General features: G+C 46.5%; 1 protein-coding gene across 3 annotated transcripts in view; it reads right to left on the minus strand.

The window, feature by feature from the left end:
- Positions 1-8,970: 8,970 nt before the first annotated feature.
- Positions 8,971-20,299, minus strand: part of LOC133355941 (zinc finger protein 516-like) — a 61,797-nt gene continuing 50,468 nt past the window's right edge. For 2 of the 3 annotated variants that reach the window (XM_061573380.1, XM_061573379.1), the window contains exon 6: positions 8,971-9,913. In XM_061573380.1, coding sequence (XP_061429364.1) covers positions 9,645-9,913 — 269 coding nt within the window. In that variant the 3' untranslated portion in view covers positions 8,971-9,644. Of the gene's footprint in view, positions 9,914-19,291; positions 19,383-20,299 lie in introns of all 3 variants that reach the window. The other variant, XM_061573381.1, reaches the window with a different exon arrangement.

The following is a 20,299-nucleotide window of genomic DNA, read 5'->3' on the forward strand; positions in this document are numbered from 1 at the left end:
CTGTTTAAATGCTATGTATCAAGCTAAGCAGTGTGAAATTGCATATATGATGTCAATAGAAATATGTGCACCGTTATATATTTAGTCATATATGCGTAGCAACATATTTCCTTTATCGGCCATGGAGCAGTACAAAAAGAGACATTCTCATCAGGCAGAGTGAAAATAAAAGGACACATATACGATGCATTTTTACTGCAGATTCATAGATTTTTTTTTATACAGCAGTAGAATGGCATTTTGTCAAGAATTCTTCTACTCATACTTTCGCTGCTTGCTGAGTTAATTTCCCTGTGACACTTTCAAACACCGTCAGATCTTTGTACGTGTATGACCCATTGCAAATGTTAATGTTAGGCAGCAATGGTCTCTGATTGTGGTTGTTCGTTATCCTTTTAGCGGATTGAAAAAATAATATTTTCGGATGCACTCTTTATTTCATTATTTTTAAAGGACTCTATCGCACATTCCTGAATTGTAATAAACATTGTTTCTGAGTAGATTTTTTTTAAAGCTTCCTAATTTCAGCAGCCACTCGAGTGTGAAATTAATTCAACGGAGCTGGGATCGGCGAGCGTTTATCAATTTTAACGGAAATTTCCCCGCAAAAAAAAAACAATGAATAAATAATTGTATTTATAAAATACATTTTCAAATGACAGACAGTGGTGGGAGGGGGAGAGGGCCGCAGAAGCACACTTTTGAAGCGTTATTTATTTTTACATTACGCGTCCTTCTATAATTCTCCAAATACACCGCACACACCCATTATATGCGGACATCACATTAATATGAACATGAAATTCCATTATTTGCAACATTATGGCTTCGTGTATTATTTTTTTGTTGTTGTTGCCTGGATTTTTGAAAGCCCGATAATTTCAAAAGATTGCATAAAACCCCTAGAAAAACTGGTCTCTTGCAAACTTACCATCATGGATCTTGCAAATGCCTGTCAGTATACATGCAATTGTGTCAAATGCTAAACACAGTCTCTGTGGGGCATTGTCAGACCTTGGGTTAACTTATTCCACATTCCACACACCTTACTGAAACACACTGGTGGACTGGTCAATTTTGTAATGTGTACTTTAATTCCAAATTTATACCAAGATAAATATAAAACAATGCTTCTCTGGGATGAAGGCCTCTACGTGCCATGTTGGTTGTAGGGTTGTATGACCATACTTCACCATGCTGGTCAGTTCATTGCAGGTTGCTGAATTGGTGGACACAGGACTCGATGCAGATATCACCGGCGGCTGATGACAGCCTTGACTGGGATTCAAACTCAGGTCATCAGGTTTGTAGCGCAGCGAGACAACCACTGCTCCCATCGCTCCACCCAAGTTGAAATTTAGGAACCATGGATTTCATCTGTGAATATGTCTGTAAAAAAACATTACATTTTGCATCGAAATAAACAGGTATTCACGTATAAATACATACTGCACTTCAAAATGAATTACAGTTGGTTATTATTGAATATGCACCCTGCCCTCCTAGGAGACATGTTTTGGCTAAAGTGGTCCGCATGTCAGAACAATTTGACACACGTGGTACATGGGAGCAGATCCTGCTGTCGAAAATTCAACGAGGAATGGAAATTCAAAATCTCACCGATTCTAAAAAAAAAAAGTATTCCAATTAGCAGTGCCTGGCAAGCAAGCTTCGAAGACGTTGGTATTTTTCTTCCGTAAACTCCGAAATGCAATTTGTTTTTAGGAAGCTTAGTAGCATTCATTATATTACGTGCACGTGGCAGAGGGAGTATGGATTGTTGAAGGATTATTGAAGCTATGAGTAGGATAAATGTACTGTGCATAGAGTGAACGGTTGGAGAAAACTCGGCTTGTCATGATATGGCAATGCAGTAGCACCACGGTTTATGTCGGGGATGCGTTCCTGAAAGGTGCGACGATGAATATCGAAACGACGTCAATCCAAGTGATTTACAGGTAGTAGGCGGTGGAGGCATAGGCTGAGAGGCGACGTATAACGAGACAGGACGGACGATGCTGTCAGCGACGTAAGTGTGGGGTTTAGGCGACTCAAATCAGGTCGCGATATAAATAAAGTAACTACGTGATTGCGAAACGACGTATTTCTGTCCCGTAGATAAGATTGCATGATGGAGGGTCCACGATAACAATCATCAATTTTGCAAACTATAATTATATTGTTCTGATCGTGGCTCATTTAGTAAGACAAATCCTTACAAAATAAAAAAAATCGTGAAGCTTTTAATTGATAGCTATTACCCTTAAATCAGTGATTTACAAAAAAAATTAAAGTAATTGACAGCATGGCAGCGATAACGTTTTTCAGTTCTAACGACTGACGTCACACCCAATGCACGTGTCGCTAGCCACTCCCCTGGCCCTGCTTGGCCCCGTGCCAGATCATGATGTCTTGTGGGGCGAGTGTATCACGGTTCGGATCTGACCTGAACACCGTCAATAGTCCATGGAAGAGCACTCGTACCGCGAGAGCCCGGGGCTGGCTCGGCTCAGATGTGCCAGTGGAGAGGGGGTATTAAAGACAGGGTTTGCGGATCACAATGGGTTCATGTCGCAGAAACCTAGCTGCGTGTCCACATGCTAGGAGCCATGGTAAACTGGACTTCCATGGTGAACTGGACTTCCATGGTAAACTGGACTCCCATGGTAAACTGAACTCCCATGTGAAACTGGACTTCCATGCTAAACTGGACTCCCATGCTAAACTGAACTTCCACGGTAAATTGAACTTCCATGGTGAACTGGACTTCCATGGTAAACTGGACTCCATGCTAAACTGAACTTCCACGGTTAACTGGACTCCCATGGTAAACAGGACTTCCACGGTAAACTGGACTTCCATGGTGAACTGGACTTCCATGGTAAACTTGACTTCCATGCTAAACTGGACTTCCATGGTAAACTGGACTCCCATGCTAAACTGAACTTCCACGGTGAACTGGACTTCCATGGTAAACTTGACTTCCATGCTAAACTGGACTTCCATGGTAAACTGGACTCCCATGCTAAACTGGACTTCCATGGTGAACTGGACTTCCATGGTCAGGGGTCGGCAACCAACATAACAAGAAGAGCCATTTTTTTGTCAAAATGTCAAGAGCTCCACTGTAGTCCTTAAAGGGTCACCGCATGCGGCTTCAGAGCTACAGGTTGCCGAGCCCTGTTGCTGCTTATAAGAGGCAGGACAGGTTTGCTTACCTACCTGTGCAGGGTTTGAGTGCTCTTCCTTCATAAGCGTGGGGGTTTTTCCATGCACATTAGTTTCCTTACACATATTTAAAAAAACTTGATTGCCCATATATCCAAACCAATATCCTCGTGGTAATGAGCGAGATGCACAAATAATCATAATTAATTGGCAAATGCATTCTGGAGCTGAGATATCCGATTATTGAAGTAATCTATTACACGATCGATTATCGGCTCGATTATTCCACGAATTGCGTTGCACTAAACTAATAGCAAATATAATTTTGTTTGGAATTGTCACCTAATTTTCAATGCGTGCAGCTGGACGGGAGGTGATAGGCTGGATCTTGGTGACATCATCTGCCGTTCTAGATTTGAAGAGTATCATCTGCCGTGTCACCACTGGGCGTGGCTCGTCGGGGTTTCCTGCATTCGGGAAGCGGGCTATTGGGGCAACCACCATTTTTAAGAGGGTCAGATAGTTGAACCAGAAACATTAAAAAGTTGTCGATGACAATTTTTAGGCGATTTAATTTACAAATCGTCCCAGCTCTAAATTCTTATTATTCCTTATATTTTTGCATCCTGTGATCAAAATTGAAAACCCATATATGTTGGTGGCCTGATTTGGTGACTTGCACGCAACCTGACCCTCACCCACCATCCACATGGGCTTGGCCAAGCTTAGTATTGCACACAAGACGGGCCAGTGAAAGTTGGAGATAGTGGTAGTGGCCGAACGAAGTCTGTGAAGGGGTTTTGAACACGCGGCTTTGCCGAGTGTGAAATGTTAACCTTATCTCGGACTACGACTGACGTAGGTATTTCGAGTTCCTCAATCGACTGAAGAAGGTCCGGGCACACGGAGCAAAACGTGGGACATTGCGCCCAAGGACACGTGGTAACATCCCAAACCCCCCCCCGCACCCCCTCCCTGCGAGTTTGGAATTTTGGACCACGCTGCCTTTCTTGTCCGTGGTTGCATCCGCATTGAAATAAATGAAGACTAATATTGTACAACGCTGATAAAAAAATATGAGCTACATCCAGTGTCAAAGTAACAATAACAGTAATAAATAATAATATGTTTATTTCAACGTAAATTCCTCATAGTACATACAATGACACAGCACTACATAGCATCGATAGTTGAGTACAGGGTAAATAAACGTAAGTTGGGTAATAAATAAATAATCACCTGCCGTCCCCAACATAAAAACTGGCTAAATACAATACTGATAATTAGAAAGAAGACTTCTGGGCGGCAGTGATGTTTCAGAAACGAAGACCATGGAGTCCGTGGCATCATCACTCTGGCCACTACCCAATGGGAGCAGTTCGTGAGTGGGTGAGTGGGGGGGAATCGTTGTCGTGATGTGCGCGTCGATGAGCACGTGCCACGCCCTGCCACAGAGGTGCGGATGAATTGAAGAGCGGTGCAGGCGAACGTGACACGATTGGGGGACGTCGTCCCGGAGTGTGGTCCAGAAAAAAAAAATCGGTCACCTCGATAGTTCAAGTAACGACGAACCCCACCGCACCCCTCCCCATTTCCATATTCACCACGGTAAAAAGAGTCACGTGTATCCCATCACCATATTTTTTTAAAATACCATCATATTGGAATGCACCTCTAAAAAAAATGATGCTGCACTTGCACGTGTGTTGCGCCAGATTTAATTTAGGCCGTAGAACATAATATCTCCATCGAGGAGATGACTTCAGTGAAATGGAGGGTAACCCATATTTGACCGCACCGCACGCAATTTGCAAAGCCGTGACCTCCACCCTTAACGTTGAAGGTGGTTGGAATAAAAATGCACCGGCGAGAGACCGTGAGATGACCTTGAGTTAAAATCGTCTACAGCTCAGTTGACTCCCGCCCTGCACCGTTGACAATACCATCGATCGTACGTTTTTTTAAATGATACCGAATGAGGTAAAGAACCAGTACCGGACGTTGTATAAAACTGAAAAGTAAAAAAAAAATTCCGTGAGAACACGTGTTATGAAGAGTTACCACATACAATCACCACTGGGTATTTCATTGCCACCCGTTTAATAATTTAGCGTCGTGAAATCATTCCAAGAGAGTGAAAGGATGCCACAGGGTTCATTGTCATAAACATTCATGGAGAAGCCTTACACAGTGTTTATGTACAGCCCGTTTGTCAAGCCACTGCTGGATGAGGGCCTTCCCCAACGCCTTCACCACGTGGGTTGGTGAAGTTTGGGGAAGTGCAAAACAATATATTTTGCTGCCCTGCCCCCTCTGCTGCCCACGGCTTGTTACTCCACCTGTCTTGTGCACATGGTGGTCACCCGTGCAAGCACTGTCCAAGTTCACACCATGCCCAGCTTCTGAGATCTGACGAGATCTGAGATCTGATGGGATTGGGTGCACTCTGGGTGATTTTGGACAGAGGCATAGCCGAAAAATACAAATGTAGATTCATTTTAGAATTGCTGTCCCCTCGTATGCTCAATGCGTCTCCAGACACTCCGGTTTCCTCCTCCCGCATGCAAACATTTTTTTTTATTAAAACGTGGCCTTAATATCACTCAGCGGGGCCCTCCTGCATAACACCAGTTATGTTTGTCTTGATCCGTGAAAGCCGTACTGAGTGTGTCAAGAACAATTGAGGTATCCTGCTTGGGACGTTTGACCAACATGTAGAAATTCTGTGAGATTTCCCTGCATAAATAAGTAACTACTATCGATTGTACGTAAATGTACACATTACCAGCGCCGGATTAACGCAAGGACTACAGCCCAGGGTCTTGGATTGAGGTCCACCCCCCCACAAAATATATATAGATATCCTGAACACAGATTTATTATTGTTGAAAGAAAATACTATGATAAATTCGAATGTGGAATTTGGTCATGAAAGCAATAGCTTTAGAATTTGTTGGTCACATTTACAAACTTAAACAACTGAGGTGAATAACAGTGGAGCGTTTAATATTAGATGTGGCTCATGGCAGTAAACCCCTAAAGGGAATTGAACACACAAAGAGGGCCTTGCCCCCACCCCAAAACTATAACAGCCCAGGGCCCCCCTCAAACTTAATCCAGCCTTGACCGTTAAGTTACTATGCCAATTCGACTGGCTCAAACACCTTGTCCTTCAATTTCCTGGGAGTGTAGCTGATGGATTTGTTACAGCCAATAATGGTACAATGGCGGCCTACGCTTAAATCCACGCGATAGTACGAGGGCAAAAGTCCACACGATGAGACCAAACCAGGAAGTGAGAAAAAACCCTCAACACCCTCATCATCAGCATCGTCTTTTCATAGAAAAACACAGTAAGGGTGACATTCAGGGAGAGAGTTATCTGTCTTTCCACTGAAGAAAGTTAATTGCCTGAATCATCAGCCTAGCCTATATTTATACACGGTATACACACAGATGCTTTGCCAAACATCCTTTGGAATTCCACTCCTAGTTTTTTGTCGTTGCAATGGTACTGTACAGCTCTCCGATGGGTTATTTTTGGGGTTGTACTGCGTGTTGCACAGCTGGATATCCGACGTTTCGCTCCACATGCCAGGAGCTTCTTCATGAAGTGAATTCTCAGCACGTGGAGGAAAACGTCAGACGCAGTGCCGAACAACACGTGGTACAAGCAGAACGCACATGGGCAAACATTTGGAATTATTTATTTTTGTGTCAATAGCGCCATTCATAATTCGCATACAAATTGACACATTTTGCTCACTCTCGTAAGGACGCCATTTTGTTGGGGTGGGTTCACATCGAACACCTCGTGATAAAAAAAAACGTATGTGAGGAATGCGTTGCCAAAATTTCACCACTCGGTTCAAACTCCTGCAGAATTCTACCGGCAAACGAATAACGGTTTGACGCCTTTTTAATGGCCACACCCTCGCCCAGTGTATTTTTCTATTCTATGGCGGCGTTGATGATGAAGATGGTGGTGAGGTGGCGGTCTTCAGTCTGTCCTTCCACACCGGTGCCAAAGCAGTTTCTTGATTTCATTTGAACGAGATTAAAACTCGCGGCTCACTTTAGGCTTGCCGGATAAATAGTCAGGGTCAAAGTTCAAGCGTCCTCTCACGTGCAAAATAAGCATTGGGCGGCGCTCATCTACCTTGGCGGTCCTGAGCCGGCAGTGGACATTCTACATTCCTGTGACAGGCACCAGTCTCTCGTCAAAAGAACCCACTCTTGACTTAGCGTAACTTGGGAGGGATGACGGACCGGGCGAACCGCCAACCATGATTTTGAAATCGCGACTTTTCCGTGTGTGAGTTAGACACCTTGCCATGGTGCCTCCCAGCAGGATAAATAAAAGGATATTAACATTATAAATGTATACATATGTTAAAATAAACACCAGGCGAATGAGTAAAAGGAAGATGGGAACCAAAAAATATGTAAACGGCTCTTGTCTTGTAAATGCATACCCTAGGCTTTGTGTGTTTCGGATCAGCTGATGCAAATTTGTAGTTTCGTAAATGAGAGAAAAAAATCAGAGCCTTAAATTCAGTCAGGCACTTCATCATAGAGCTCCTGTGATGTCACTACATTGGTGTAGTGATCCCTGTCACCCTCCACACCCAGTCACCCTCCACGCCCAGTCAACCTCCACGCCCAGTCACCCTCCACACCCTCCACACCCAGTCACCCTCCACACCCAGTCACCCTCCACACCCTCCACACCCAGTCACCCTCCACACCCTCCACACCCAGTCACCCTCCACACCCTCCACACCCAGTCACCCTCCACGCCCTCCACACCCAGTCACCCTCCACACCCTCCACACCCAGTCACCCTCCACGCCCAGTCACCCTCCACACCCTCCACACCCAGTCACCCTCCACACCCTCCACACCCAGTCACCCTCCACACCCTCCACACCCAGTAACCCTCCACACCCAGTCACCCTCCACACCCTCCACACCCAGTCACCCTCCACACCCTCCACACCCAGTCACCCTCCACACCCAGTCACCCTCCACACCCTCCACACCCAGTCACCCTCCACGCCCAGTCACCCTCCACACCCTCCACACCCAGTCACCCTCCACACCCTCCACACCCAGTCACCCTCCACACCCTCCACACCCAGTCACCCTCCACACCCTCCACACCCAGTCACCCTCCACGCCCAGTCACCCTCCACACCCTCCACACCCAGTCACCCTCCACGCCCAGTCACCCTCCACACCCTCCACACCCTCCACACCCAGTCACCCTCCACACCCTCCACACCCAGTCACCCTCCACACCCTCCACACCCAGTCACCCTCCACACCCTCCACACCCAGTCACCCTCCACACCCTCCACACCCAGTCACCCTCCACACCCTCCACACCCAGTCACCCTCCACACCCTCCACACCCAGTCACCCTCCACACCCTCCACACCCAGTCACCCTCCACACCCTCCACACCCAGTCACCCTCCACACCCTCCACACCCAGTCACCCTCCACACCCTCCACACCCAGTCACCCTCCACACCCTCCACACCCAGTCACCCTCCACACCCTCCACACCCAGTCACCCTCCACACCCTCCACACCCAGTCACCCTCCACACCCTCCACACCCAGTCACCCTCCACACCCTCCACACCCAGTCACCCTCCACACCCTCCACACCCAGTCACCCTCCACACCCAGTCACCCTCCACACCCAGTCACCCTCCACACCCAGTCACCCTCCACACCCTCCACACCCAGTCACCCTCCACACCCAGTCACCCTCCACACCCTCCACACCCTCCACACCCAGTCACTCATTCTTCTCTGTTCCCATAGTCCTGAATCCCCTTCCTCCAGGCTGTTAACCATCTACCCCTGTTCAAGTGGCGAGATTTGAGGCCTGGCTATGACTGACTGCCTGGTTCTCTCTATGAATTAAACATTGCCTGCTGTTTCTGTACAGCGTGTTTAGATGCAATCACTTTTTCACTCTATACAGTATATACATCCAAACTCTACATCAAATCAAATTGTCGTGATGATAAATGTCTCGGAGTGCCATCGTGGTGTCACAACCAGAGCGTCATAACGGCACACCTGACCGCAATTTGAAAGTATTTTTTGTTTTTAATCCAATAACGAAGGCAGCGTCAGACCCGCAGGTCCCACAGCCCAGGGCAACGACCTCCGGTTTGCGTCCACAAAGATAAGAGCCATTCACGTTTTGGTACTATATCTCCCTTCAGCCGTGTCACATCCGAGGCTTCATTTCGATCGGTTCTCCCTGGGTCAGCGACCCGGAAAAATATTTTCCGTGTCCGGCGCACCACATCCAGTAGACCTCTCGTTACGGCTGCGGCCACTCATCACACGCCACCCACTCCAGTCCACCAGCGACCACGAGCCCCCGATCGATGTCGTCGATGAGCAGCCCAGCGTGAATCGGCGCCGCAATCATCCTCATCGTTGTGCATTTTTTTCAAGGGAGGGCAGGCGAGGAGCAGGGGGCCGAGGCGGCAGCATCCTCGGCGGAGAGCATGGCGCGACCGTCGCCCGAGAAGTCGTCGGCTCCCCCGGCGTCCCCGCCGGGCAGAGGTGGGGGGCTGTCGCCCCGCAGCCGCTTGAACCGGCGGTCGGGATACTCGCTGTTGTCGAAGGGCAGCCGGTGGACGCACTGCACATGCGTCTTGAGGTTTCCCTTCTGTGAGGCGCTGTAGGGGCAGTGCCGGCAGCGGTAGGGGCGCTCGCCTGTTGGCCGTCGCAGGGGCAGGGGTGGGGTGGGGGGGGTGGACACACAGAGAGATGCAAGGAATTAATTCACCATCACCTCCGTTGCTATTCCGACGCGGATGAAATAGTCATGTGAGCAGTGGCAGCTGGTGGGTAAAAATATTGGTTGGGCACGGAAGCACCAAGCTGGACGGGGGGTGCCGCGGTTGCGAGATGTTAACTCCCTCGCCTGGTATGCAGGAGGTCGTGGGTTCGATCCCGACCCTGACGCCTGTAAATCTTTAGTTTACATGTTCTCCCTGTGATCACGTGGAATTTTTTGAAGGCCCTCCAGTTTATCCTTCCACATTTAGAATCAACGTGCGTTTAGAGTATTTGGCTGCTATAAATGTCCACGTGGTAATCCAATTCGTTGAGCTATCACTTGTGGCCAGGTCACTTCTGAAAAAGAGCAATACATCTCAGTGGGCTTTATCTGATAAAATAAAAAGTAGTTTCTAGTTTACTGCAGGAGTTTTGGGAAGAATTGCCTTCTCTCTGTTGCCATGATCGATTGAACAATGGTGAGATAACTTGTGATAAAATACAAAGAAAAGACTGTTAGTGTTAGCTCGTTGCAATGAAATAAATTGTCATTATCATGGGCAGGCTTTTGTGAATGTCTTATTTTACATATATTCAAAAGTGGAGCCCAGGCCCCCACTGACCCTGAATGACAGCCGCCACAGGGCCTGACAATGAGGAGGGCAGGTCCACAAGTTATGCAACAGCCATATAGGGTTGCTGTGATACCATTTTTACGAAATTACACGATATTGCATTTCCAACATATAATGCATGTCGCAATACAAGTTACCCATAACTTTGTAATTTGCAGTTTGCAGTTTTATTGTACTGTTTTTGTGCTTTGTTGTATTTTTGACAAAGGACGGTGACATTGCTGAGCGCTGCAGAGGTTCGCGATTCAAAACCAGCGGCCGCCCTGGTTAATGCTGCAGTTGTAATAACCGTAACACCGCACTCAATTGGTTGCACAGCGGACGTTAAATATCCCATGACGCCATTCGCAAGAGTAGGCCGTCGTGTGTTGGCGTCATGCTCCAAATTTCCCAAACATAAAAAAACGCAAATTACTAGATTTGAATATACATAGCAATCACTGCCCCCTCTCGTGACAAAACTTGTTTGGATTCTCCTGAAAGAGAGACTCAGTGAGGCTTCGCTGTGTAACCAAGCGTAGTAGTAGTAGTAATAAAATAACACGGAAAAGTTTGTCAACTGCAATTCACTTATTATAAGCCTGTCAGATGTATTTTAATGATTGCAGCTTTACAATCTGTAACGCTGATAACGCACACGCTGCCAGTTACACGAGGAGTAACTAAATGATGAAATAGACTAAAAACAATGAGATCACATATTTGCCACGCCATCAATTACCCCAGAAAACATCTTGCAAAGCCCTAACATAATGAGTAATAGCTATTTCTCTACAGCTTTAATTCTCGTGCTTTTGTTATTTCATAAATATTTGGTCAGTGAAAAATAGATGATTTTCTTTTTTCTTTTTACATGAGCCACAACGATCACAACATGGTAATCATTTGCAAAGTGGACAATACACTTGGCGTAGACCTTATATCGTACAATATACTTTAACATCGCCCCATCACAGCAGCAACCCTACGATGTCAAAGATCTAGATATTAAAAATCGTTGGTGAACCACAAAATGTTTCCACGCACGGCACATGACACCCATCGTACCTACAAGTCTTAGAACTATGCCTGGCTGCCTTTGTTTCCCCGGTACTTATGTTCATGCTCTGCACTGGGTACTCAGTTGAATTCTGAGTCACCCGAGGGTAGGCCCAGGACAGGTTCAGACTTTAACCACTGATGTTGGCCGGGAGCGGGCTATCGAACTCCGATCGCCAGGTTCGTAGCGCAGTGAGTTAACCAACAGCGCCACCGCTGCACCAACCACAAAGAGAAAGATCCCCCGTATAGCTTTATCAGACGATTGGGGCAAGTCTTGTTAGTGAGCACCTATGAAGCCCGAAACGGCACACGAGAGGGTGTCCAACGCCACGCCCGGCCGCCTTTGTCTCCCCAGTGGCGATGTTTACACACCACACCAGGTATTCATTTGAGGCTGAATCGACCTAGGGAAGGCCCGGGACCGGTTCAGATAATCGCGACTTGTGTTAGGCAGCTCGCTAACCGCTACACCACCGCTCACCCCACAACCATACAAACACACATGTACACATCCATTTCATTTACAATAATTTGCCATATCCAATCAGGAAAGCCAGTGCTTGTTCACGCAAAAGCAATACCATTTAGGATATCACTTTGTAAAACGTTGCATGTAACATATTGACCTTGTCTGTCAAAGATGATCGTGTTTTCATCTTGGTGAATATATTTTGGTTGTTTCAACTGCAATGTTAATTCTTTAAAGGAATATGCAGTACATAGGCTTTAGAGAATTTGTAGCAAAATGATTTTAAGGTGGGCGGTGGAGGTTACACCTTGCTTTCGTCGGCTGAAGAGAACGACGTAAAAATGCGATATAAAAGCAATGGAAATTTACGTTAAATGTGGCAGATTGCGTATCTTTAAAATACTCAATTTCATACAGAGAAGCACACACAAACAAAGAAATATCCGCTTTGTGCTTCCCTCATTATTCAGGCCCCAGGCGCAATCAAAAACTGATTACAAGCAAGGCAAATAGTAGGACTAATTAGTAAAATGTTCCTCTTTTTGGTGTGTGCAAAAAATACGTAGGAAAACGTAATAATGCCTAGAAACACATTTTTACTCATTAACCCTCTTTTTGCCATGTGAATCGACAACTATTCGGCGTCCGCAATGCGAATGTTCTATTGGAATCATGAAAAACATCCGCAGATTTCCATGTTGGGACTTATTAGCAGACGCACTAATCTCGACTTTTTGTGCGTCATCCGTTTGTCCCTTAGAGAGAGAGCGAGTGAAATATTTTTCATGCACGGGAAACGGGGCACACACACGTGTAACGCACTATATTGTGTCAGCTGTGAATCATATAACGTCAAGTGAATAGAAGCACATTGTGTTGAACACTGCAGTGCAGTGTGCATATGCGTGTATAGCGACGATGTTGCTGTGTTTTAACGGTTAGGCGCGCTCGGGATTTGCCGTGCCGTGTTTTTGCTGCAGCTCGCAATCCAGAGGGTAACTGGTTCCTTTCGATCTCCCGGCGCGGTGGTTGAAGGGGCGGCGAATTTCTTAACTCCACCGACGCCGCACTCTCTCTCTGTCCATCCAGCGGTATAAACGAGTCGTAAATTTTTGGCCACTGCCACCACCGCCCCCTCCTGTGAAGGTTTCCTTGGCTTGGCTGGGAAGTTGGTGATTGTATGCCAGTAGACCTAATGGACTCGTTTCTTTGTTGTGATAATTTTGTTGTTTGTGCTTTTTTTAGTTTTGGTGCCATTTCCAAATTTGTTTATTCATTTTTTACTTTGCTTGGTAGTAGTAGGGTTTTTTATTTTCTCGGTATGTATGTGTGCGTGTTGGGATTCTGTCGCGCCATCCGTACACAACCGCGTATATGGGATTTGGTCCTTACGAATATAATTCATTACTTCATGTATAGCGTTTTTGGATGCTGTTGGCATGAATGACGCTAAATAAAAGTAAAGTACAGGGACTCTTCTACTTACGAACATTCGACTTACGAACTTTCAGAGATACGAACAAACCTGTCCGTATGTCCAGTTGCCTGTTCAGGCCGTCGTAAGTTCAACCGTCGCGCAATAGATGGCGGTGGTTATTCGGTGTCATTACTCAGCATTCCCATTCATTACCCATTATTCCCATTCATTACCCAGCATTTCAGCCTGGGCCACTGCCATTGTCTGTTGCTGTGTTGTCGCTGTGCAGTTCACTACGACGCTCTGTGCTTTTCACGAACATTATCAACCCCCATCATGTTTTAGAAGTGTGACAGTGGTGAAAGTGTTAAGGGTGGCAGTAAGAAGAACTGGTGGCATCTACGGGAGATTATACAACTTTGAAAGACATTCCCCGTGTTTAGTGTACATGCCGTATATGTTTGGAATCGACAGAAGTCGCATATACGAACAAATCGACTTACAGACATCTCGGGAACCTAACTCTTTCGTAAGTAAAGGAGTCCCTGTATTATAATTGGTTACATCACCAATATGGTTACATCGCCAATATTCAATCGGCAAGCCACGCGTATTAAGGAAGCCCAGTGGGGTAAAGTGTGGACGCTGCCACCTCTTCCAAGATGCATGGTCGGTGTGGAAGAGTAGGCCAAAATAGCCTCCAGAATGGCTCTCCAGAGCTCGCTCGAGTGGAGGTCGTTTCGCCAGCAGTGGCACGAACGAGCTATTGCAGGGCTGCGCCTTTGCCAGTGTGGCTTAAATACAAGGAGGCACAATTGTAAAAAAAACATATTTATATTAAGACATTTTTTACATTTTTAATTTAATCGCACGGGGTCAGGGGACTTGTAATCAGATCGGCGAGTCCAAATAAAGTCACATGGAGTCATAAAGCAGCCTTCCCATGCTGGGTGGGTGGTCTAACATTGTACCTCTGGGCTCCCTACTTATAGGTTCAAATCCTGGCAATGTAAACAATCTGATTCCTTCCTTACTGGGCGTCAGCCAGTGTTGCTTATTGCCTACTTGTCCATGCACAGGCCATCGTCTGTCCGCTGCTGGATGAGGGCCCTCTCCCGTGCAAGCTCGCGTCTGTTATCAGGGTTCATTTTACCAACACTTAGATGTACATCACGGCAATGGATTTTCTGCGTATGTATGTTTTGAGCTTCTTTCTCACCATACGTAGCCGACCGTGCTAATCGGACATGCTAAACAAAACGAACACGGCCCTCTGCTGACAACTCAGTCCTCACCGCAGCCTATAACACCTGTTATGTGCGTCGGTGGTTGGGCCCATGCGAGTGTGGAATCCAGGCTCAACCCTGCTCGCTTCCGACATCTGAAGGGATTAGGCACACTCCTGGCGATCTGATCACTGTGTAAAATATCAATAATATATTCTTGGGGGTGGGGGAAAAAGCACTTAAATGGAACCATAATAATATTGCCTCTCTTTATGTATGTAAAATGACGCTTTTTAATTGATTGCAGTCTCAAATTGAACAATGGGGGAAGCCAAGAATGTGACTAAAAGATGCCGCGTATGCGCAGATCCAATCCATAATTGTTATAATTTCCGCGCACATTTATAGCGCGGCGAAAGTGAGCGGGATGCTAATGAATAACTCACGCTCGTATAAGCTCGGAAGATGAAATTGCTAAATTACTGTACACAGCACTGTATAATTACGGATGACCCCTGCGCAAACCAGTAACGGATTTATAAAGCCGCATGGCGATAGCATTAATAATAATAATCCTTTATTTACTCAGAAAAGCCTCGCTGAGCCTCTTTATTTAGGAAAGCCCTGCTTGCGATGTTCCTCAAACGTCCTTACTGGGTCATTTTTTGCTCCAGGGGAAGCCGCAGTTTGCCGGAGAAATCCCACGGAACGCAGTACGGGACACGGCCCCAAATGATCGACAGTTTATTGACGGTTCCCTGACCTCGCTTTCCCTTCAAATGGCTGTCTAAAGACCAAGACAAAGATCCTCCCCACCGGTAGACCACGCAGGTAGCTGAGATGAATGCTGTAAGCAAGCAAAATATCTCATCTCGTGATTGTTGTAACTTTTTCTGATTTTTTTTCTGACCAAAAAATCTATATGAAAAGACACTGCAATTAAAGTTCGATATTAAATACCTATTACCCATTGCCTGAGTGATTTGCTCGATGTTATCCCTTGTAAATGAAGGTACAACTGATATATGATGACACCAACAACATCTTCATGGCTGGTTTGAATAATTCATTATTTTAGTGCAACCGACAGAATGTGCATTATAAGCATTATAGATCTTAAAGTTGCAGTGCTTAGAGAAGACTTACGGCAGCATTATGTTAAGTGAAGAGCCGTCGGAGAACACTTAAGTAATCTCTATCATTACTTACTGGACATGCAGCAGGCGCACATACAATAAGGGACAACAAAAATGCAAAATACAATTCCAAGCTTATGAGAAGCTGACATCGAGATGATCATGATGATGAAAATGATGAAAATGTTAAAATCGTATTGTGAGAAAATATATCACGGCAACCGCTAGTGCCAATGCACAGAGACTCGCTCTCCCGTTTCGTTTTTTCTTTTCTCTTATCCTCCTTCGCACAAACCGCGGCCGCGTTGCCGTCCATCGTCGCAGCCTCGGAAGTGCCGTTGCTTATGGGGGAGATTCGTGCAAAGCGCCGCCGCGAGGAATTAAGGGGGCTCATAAAATTCGATGGACTTCCTTCCATTAGAGAAAGCGCGCGCGCGAGAGACCCGCAGAGAAGCGCAAAAGTACAAAAGCTCGCGGCGTCCCTCTGGAAACGGGAGAGGCGTGTGGAGCGATGTAACCCCCGGCTCGTTTCGCCGGGTGCGGCGAAAGGGGGGGGGGGGGACACCTTTGATAATGGCGGCTTTGATGGAGGAGGATATCTTCGCTGAGATATCACGCCGCATTATCGGTTACCCCCAGGCTGCAATGAGTCAACAGCATTTTGATAATTGTACTCGCAGTGCAAATGAGTTTCACAAACAACAGGTTTTCGTAGCCAACGCAATTATTCGTACGGGGTTTGCTTTTGGGGTTAGGCCACGTAGTGGTTTTATGCCAAAATTCCGATCTTGGCACATCTAAATAGAGTGCCACGTGTAAATAATATCTGTGTGAACGTGACAATCGTATCAGGTGGTTGAGGGTTAATGACAATAATTTTTGGCATAAAACTACCGCCACGTGGCCTGACCTAATAACCAAATGTGGATCCCAAATGAGCCATTCGTATTGACTTTCGAAGGATTTGTCTGCTACTAAACATCTGCTCGTGGGACAACTGTACTGATGGTAATGTAAGAAGATTATTTTTTTAGAAACATTCTTAAAATTACATTTCTGTCAGAGCCCCATGGTGCCCAACAGACTCGGTGTGGAACAGTGAAGCGCCAGTCCGCGCACCGCACTCTGAACCTCGTGACCTTTCCAAGTTCGATACCAGGTCAGTGGCAACATTTTCAGTGGGGTGACCTTAACGTGCACGGTCTGGCACAAGCGCCGTGGTGATGTCACTGCTACTTAGTGGCGAATGGCAGTTGTTGTTGCAGTGGGGTGACATCGTCGGCAGACCAGGTCAGTTTAGCAGCACTGTACTGTACTATGCTACCCAAAATTAATGCCGCTTACCATCGCCAACCGGCAGTTTCTCGTGTGGTGAAGTAGGGTCAAACAACTCCCATGAGCAACACGTCCGTGTGGGGAAGCCTTCATCCAAACAATTCATTGACGAAGGGTTGGAGGTTGTTTTATATACTTCACTCGGAATAAACTTGGTCTCGGATAAATGTCAAGATGGCCTGCAATTCACCAGTAAAATTTCAGTAAAAAAATCATCATCATCATCACTTGAGTAGTGTGTAGAAGGACGGCACAAAATCTACCCAGCGTCTGGATATAGATGGCTAAATTCTTGGCCTATGTTCATCCTGTAGTGGATCAGCAAAGGTGCTGTACACCATTAGCATTTGACGAATTGACATTGTATTTCTAGTAAACGAAGTCTTGAAGAAAAAAACAACAACTCCATACCGTACTATTAATTGATTCTGAATCTTCATCATCATCGTCGTCATCACCATCATCATCACTTTCGTGGTTAAAAACCACTGTAGAACAGTAGAAAATGTTCAAATAAACTTGGCACAAAGCAAATGTAAATGTGAAACTAGTGCAAAACCCAAAACAGTTGCTAACAATAACAAAAACGTTGTAAACATTCCTGCCACCGCATAGGGCGTCCTGTTAATCCTGAAACGCGCACACGTACACACACCGACGCACGTACACACACCGACGCACGTACACACACCGACGCACGTAAACACACCGACGCGCGCACGCACACACGCACACATGCACAACGACAGCATCTCTGCACGTGGGCAATGCTGTGATGGTGCCACCTGAAGACGGGAGCTTGTGTTGCCTATGTGACTTTACCGAATAAACCAAAGAGTATGGACCCTTGCAGTCACGAAAACTTCAAATCTAGAAAGAAAAAAAAAGTAGCAAAACGTCTCGCAGCCCTCCTGGCGCAAATCCACTGCTAGATGAGGGCCTCCTCCCCACGCCACGTGTGCCACGGGGGGGGGGGGGGGGGGCTGGGGCGCCGTTTCACCGGATTGCACCGCTGGTGGCCAATGCGGCTCAGTTGACGGCACGCGACATCGACATGAGAAGCATGCCAGTGCAGTATAACGGCGGGCTATGCCCCCGCTGCTCGAAAGCGTGGCGCATCACGACGGCCTGCGGTCGCCCATCCGAGCGCCGTCTGGGCTCAGCCCCGCTTAGCTTTTTGAGATGTGACGAGACGCAGGGGCATTCTGGGTGATTTGCTCAAGGGCGATTTCTCTTCACTGACACAAAATTATAGTCTTCATACAGGGTGATCCATTTATAGATACTGATTGCTCTACCCTTTTTGTGTTTAGTTTGTTGTCCTTCCCCAGCACCTCCGATTAGCGCGGTTGGCTACGTACGGTGCGAAAGAAGTTCAACATACACACACACATCTCCTTTTTACTTTATTCTCACCAGCTGGCAGACTGTTGTACCAACGATGGCTCCATATCTTATAGAGGGGAGTGTAAAAAATATAATCTATGAAATAACATTTGTGGGAGATCTGTAGAGGCTGCTTTAATAATAACACCACGCCACACTCCCTCTCGTACAGAGAAAGCGACTCAGAGTTGCTAGGCCAGCATTGTTCACCGCAAGGCCCGCGGGCCACTTGCGGCCCCTGACGTGCGATCCCCGTCAATACACAAAAGTGAAAACGCCCCCATCACTGTCGTGCTGCTGTCAAACCCAACAATGGTTTCAAATGTGTGGCGGCCCTCACACTGATGGTGTCTTATCGGCGACAGTGGCCGCCCGGATGAAAATTAGCAAAGAGCACAGCGCTAGGAGGAAGGTAGCAGCCACGCAGTGATGAACCACGGCGTCATATCCCTCACCCCACCACCACCAAGCTCTGTGGTCCTCTATATATTAAGCTATTATCGGCCAATTAATAAGTGTTTATTATAGTGGGGTATCTATGAATGGATCACCTCGCGATAACCCAGTGAGTTAAAAAAGAGGGTTAAGCATGGAAAAGACAAAACGACTGAAATTTTTTTTTTTTACAAAGAGTGAATTGTAATACTTCAATTTAAATGGAACACACTTAAAGAGTTATTCATGGTCATCATCAGCAGCCCTTGGTCAATCCACTGCTGGATGAAGGCCTCCCCAAGCCGCTGCCATCCTGCACAGTCCTGCGAGATGTAATAAACACTCAAGCGCTCAGAGTAACGGCTAGACATCATGACATTAGACGCGTCAAAAAATAAAAATTACGATCACGATGGGAAATTAGAATTTCAAGCTCTTGACAGATTTCGAATAAAGCACGCTATTAAACGACGTCCTGTCGTGTAACTGCAAGGATCTCTTGAAACCCGCACCGACCAGCGTGGCAAAGTATGGTCAAACAACGCCCAGTGCCGACACGGGCTGACGAAAGGGGCTGCAATTGTCCTTACGGTACAACCAAGCCTATGGGCAGATCTACTCGAACGAGCCGATCTCTTCAGATCTCGGAAGTTTCTACCGGCGACCACCATGCATCACAAAGGCATCGTGGGTTGTTGCCGTGCGACATTGTGCATAGCGGAGATGGAAAGCAGAAACACAAATTGTTGTACTGTACTTCTAGGCTTCCACGTCTGTGCTCCCTGCCTTCAGTGACCGACCCGCACTGACCGGCCGTGGTGAAGTACGATCAAACAGCCGGGAGGCCCTCCTCACCCAGCAGTGGATTGACAAAAGCGCCGAACAAATACATCGCTGTCTGATGTGTTATTTCGGGTCGTATCTCTCTATCGTGGTTGCTCGGCATAATAGTAAGCTGACGTTTCGTTCCGTTCACGACGATTCAGTTCCTGAAGAAGCTCCCAGCGCTTGGAGCGAAACGTCGGACGTAATCCCGAAGAGCGCACGATTTAAAGCTTTCGTGACTGCAGGGATTCATATTCTTGGTTCTTTCGGTAAAGTCACGTAGAAGGGAAATAATAAAATAATAAAAATAACAAATTAAAAAATTCAGCAAAAAATTTCTTCCTGTAGGTTTCACACCTGATGATGATTGCTTGTGTTGCAATCGAAACGTCGTGAGAATTTTTATTGTTTTATT

Source organism: Lethenteron reissneri, chromosome 52 (genome assembly GCF_015708825.2).
Source record: "Lethenteron reissneri isolate LAM-NWPU_2019-01 chromosome 52, ASM1570882v1, whole genome shotgun sequence".
Classification (NCBI taxonomy): Eukaryota; Metazoa; Chordata; class Hyperoartia; order Petromyzontiformes; family Petromyzontidae; genus Lethenteron; species Lethenteron reissneri.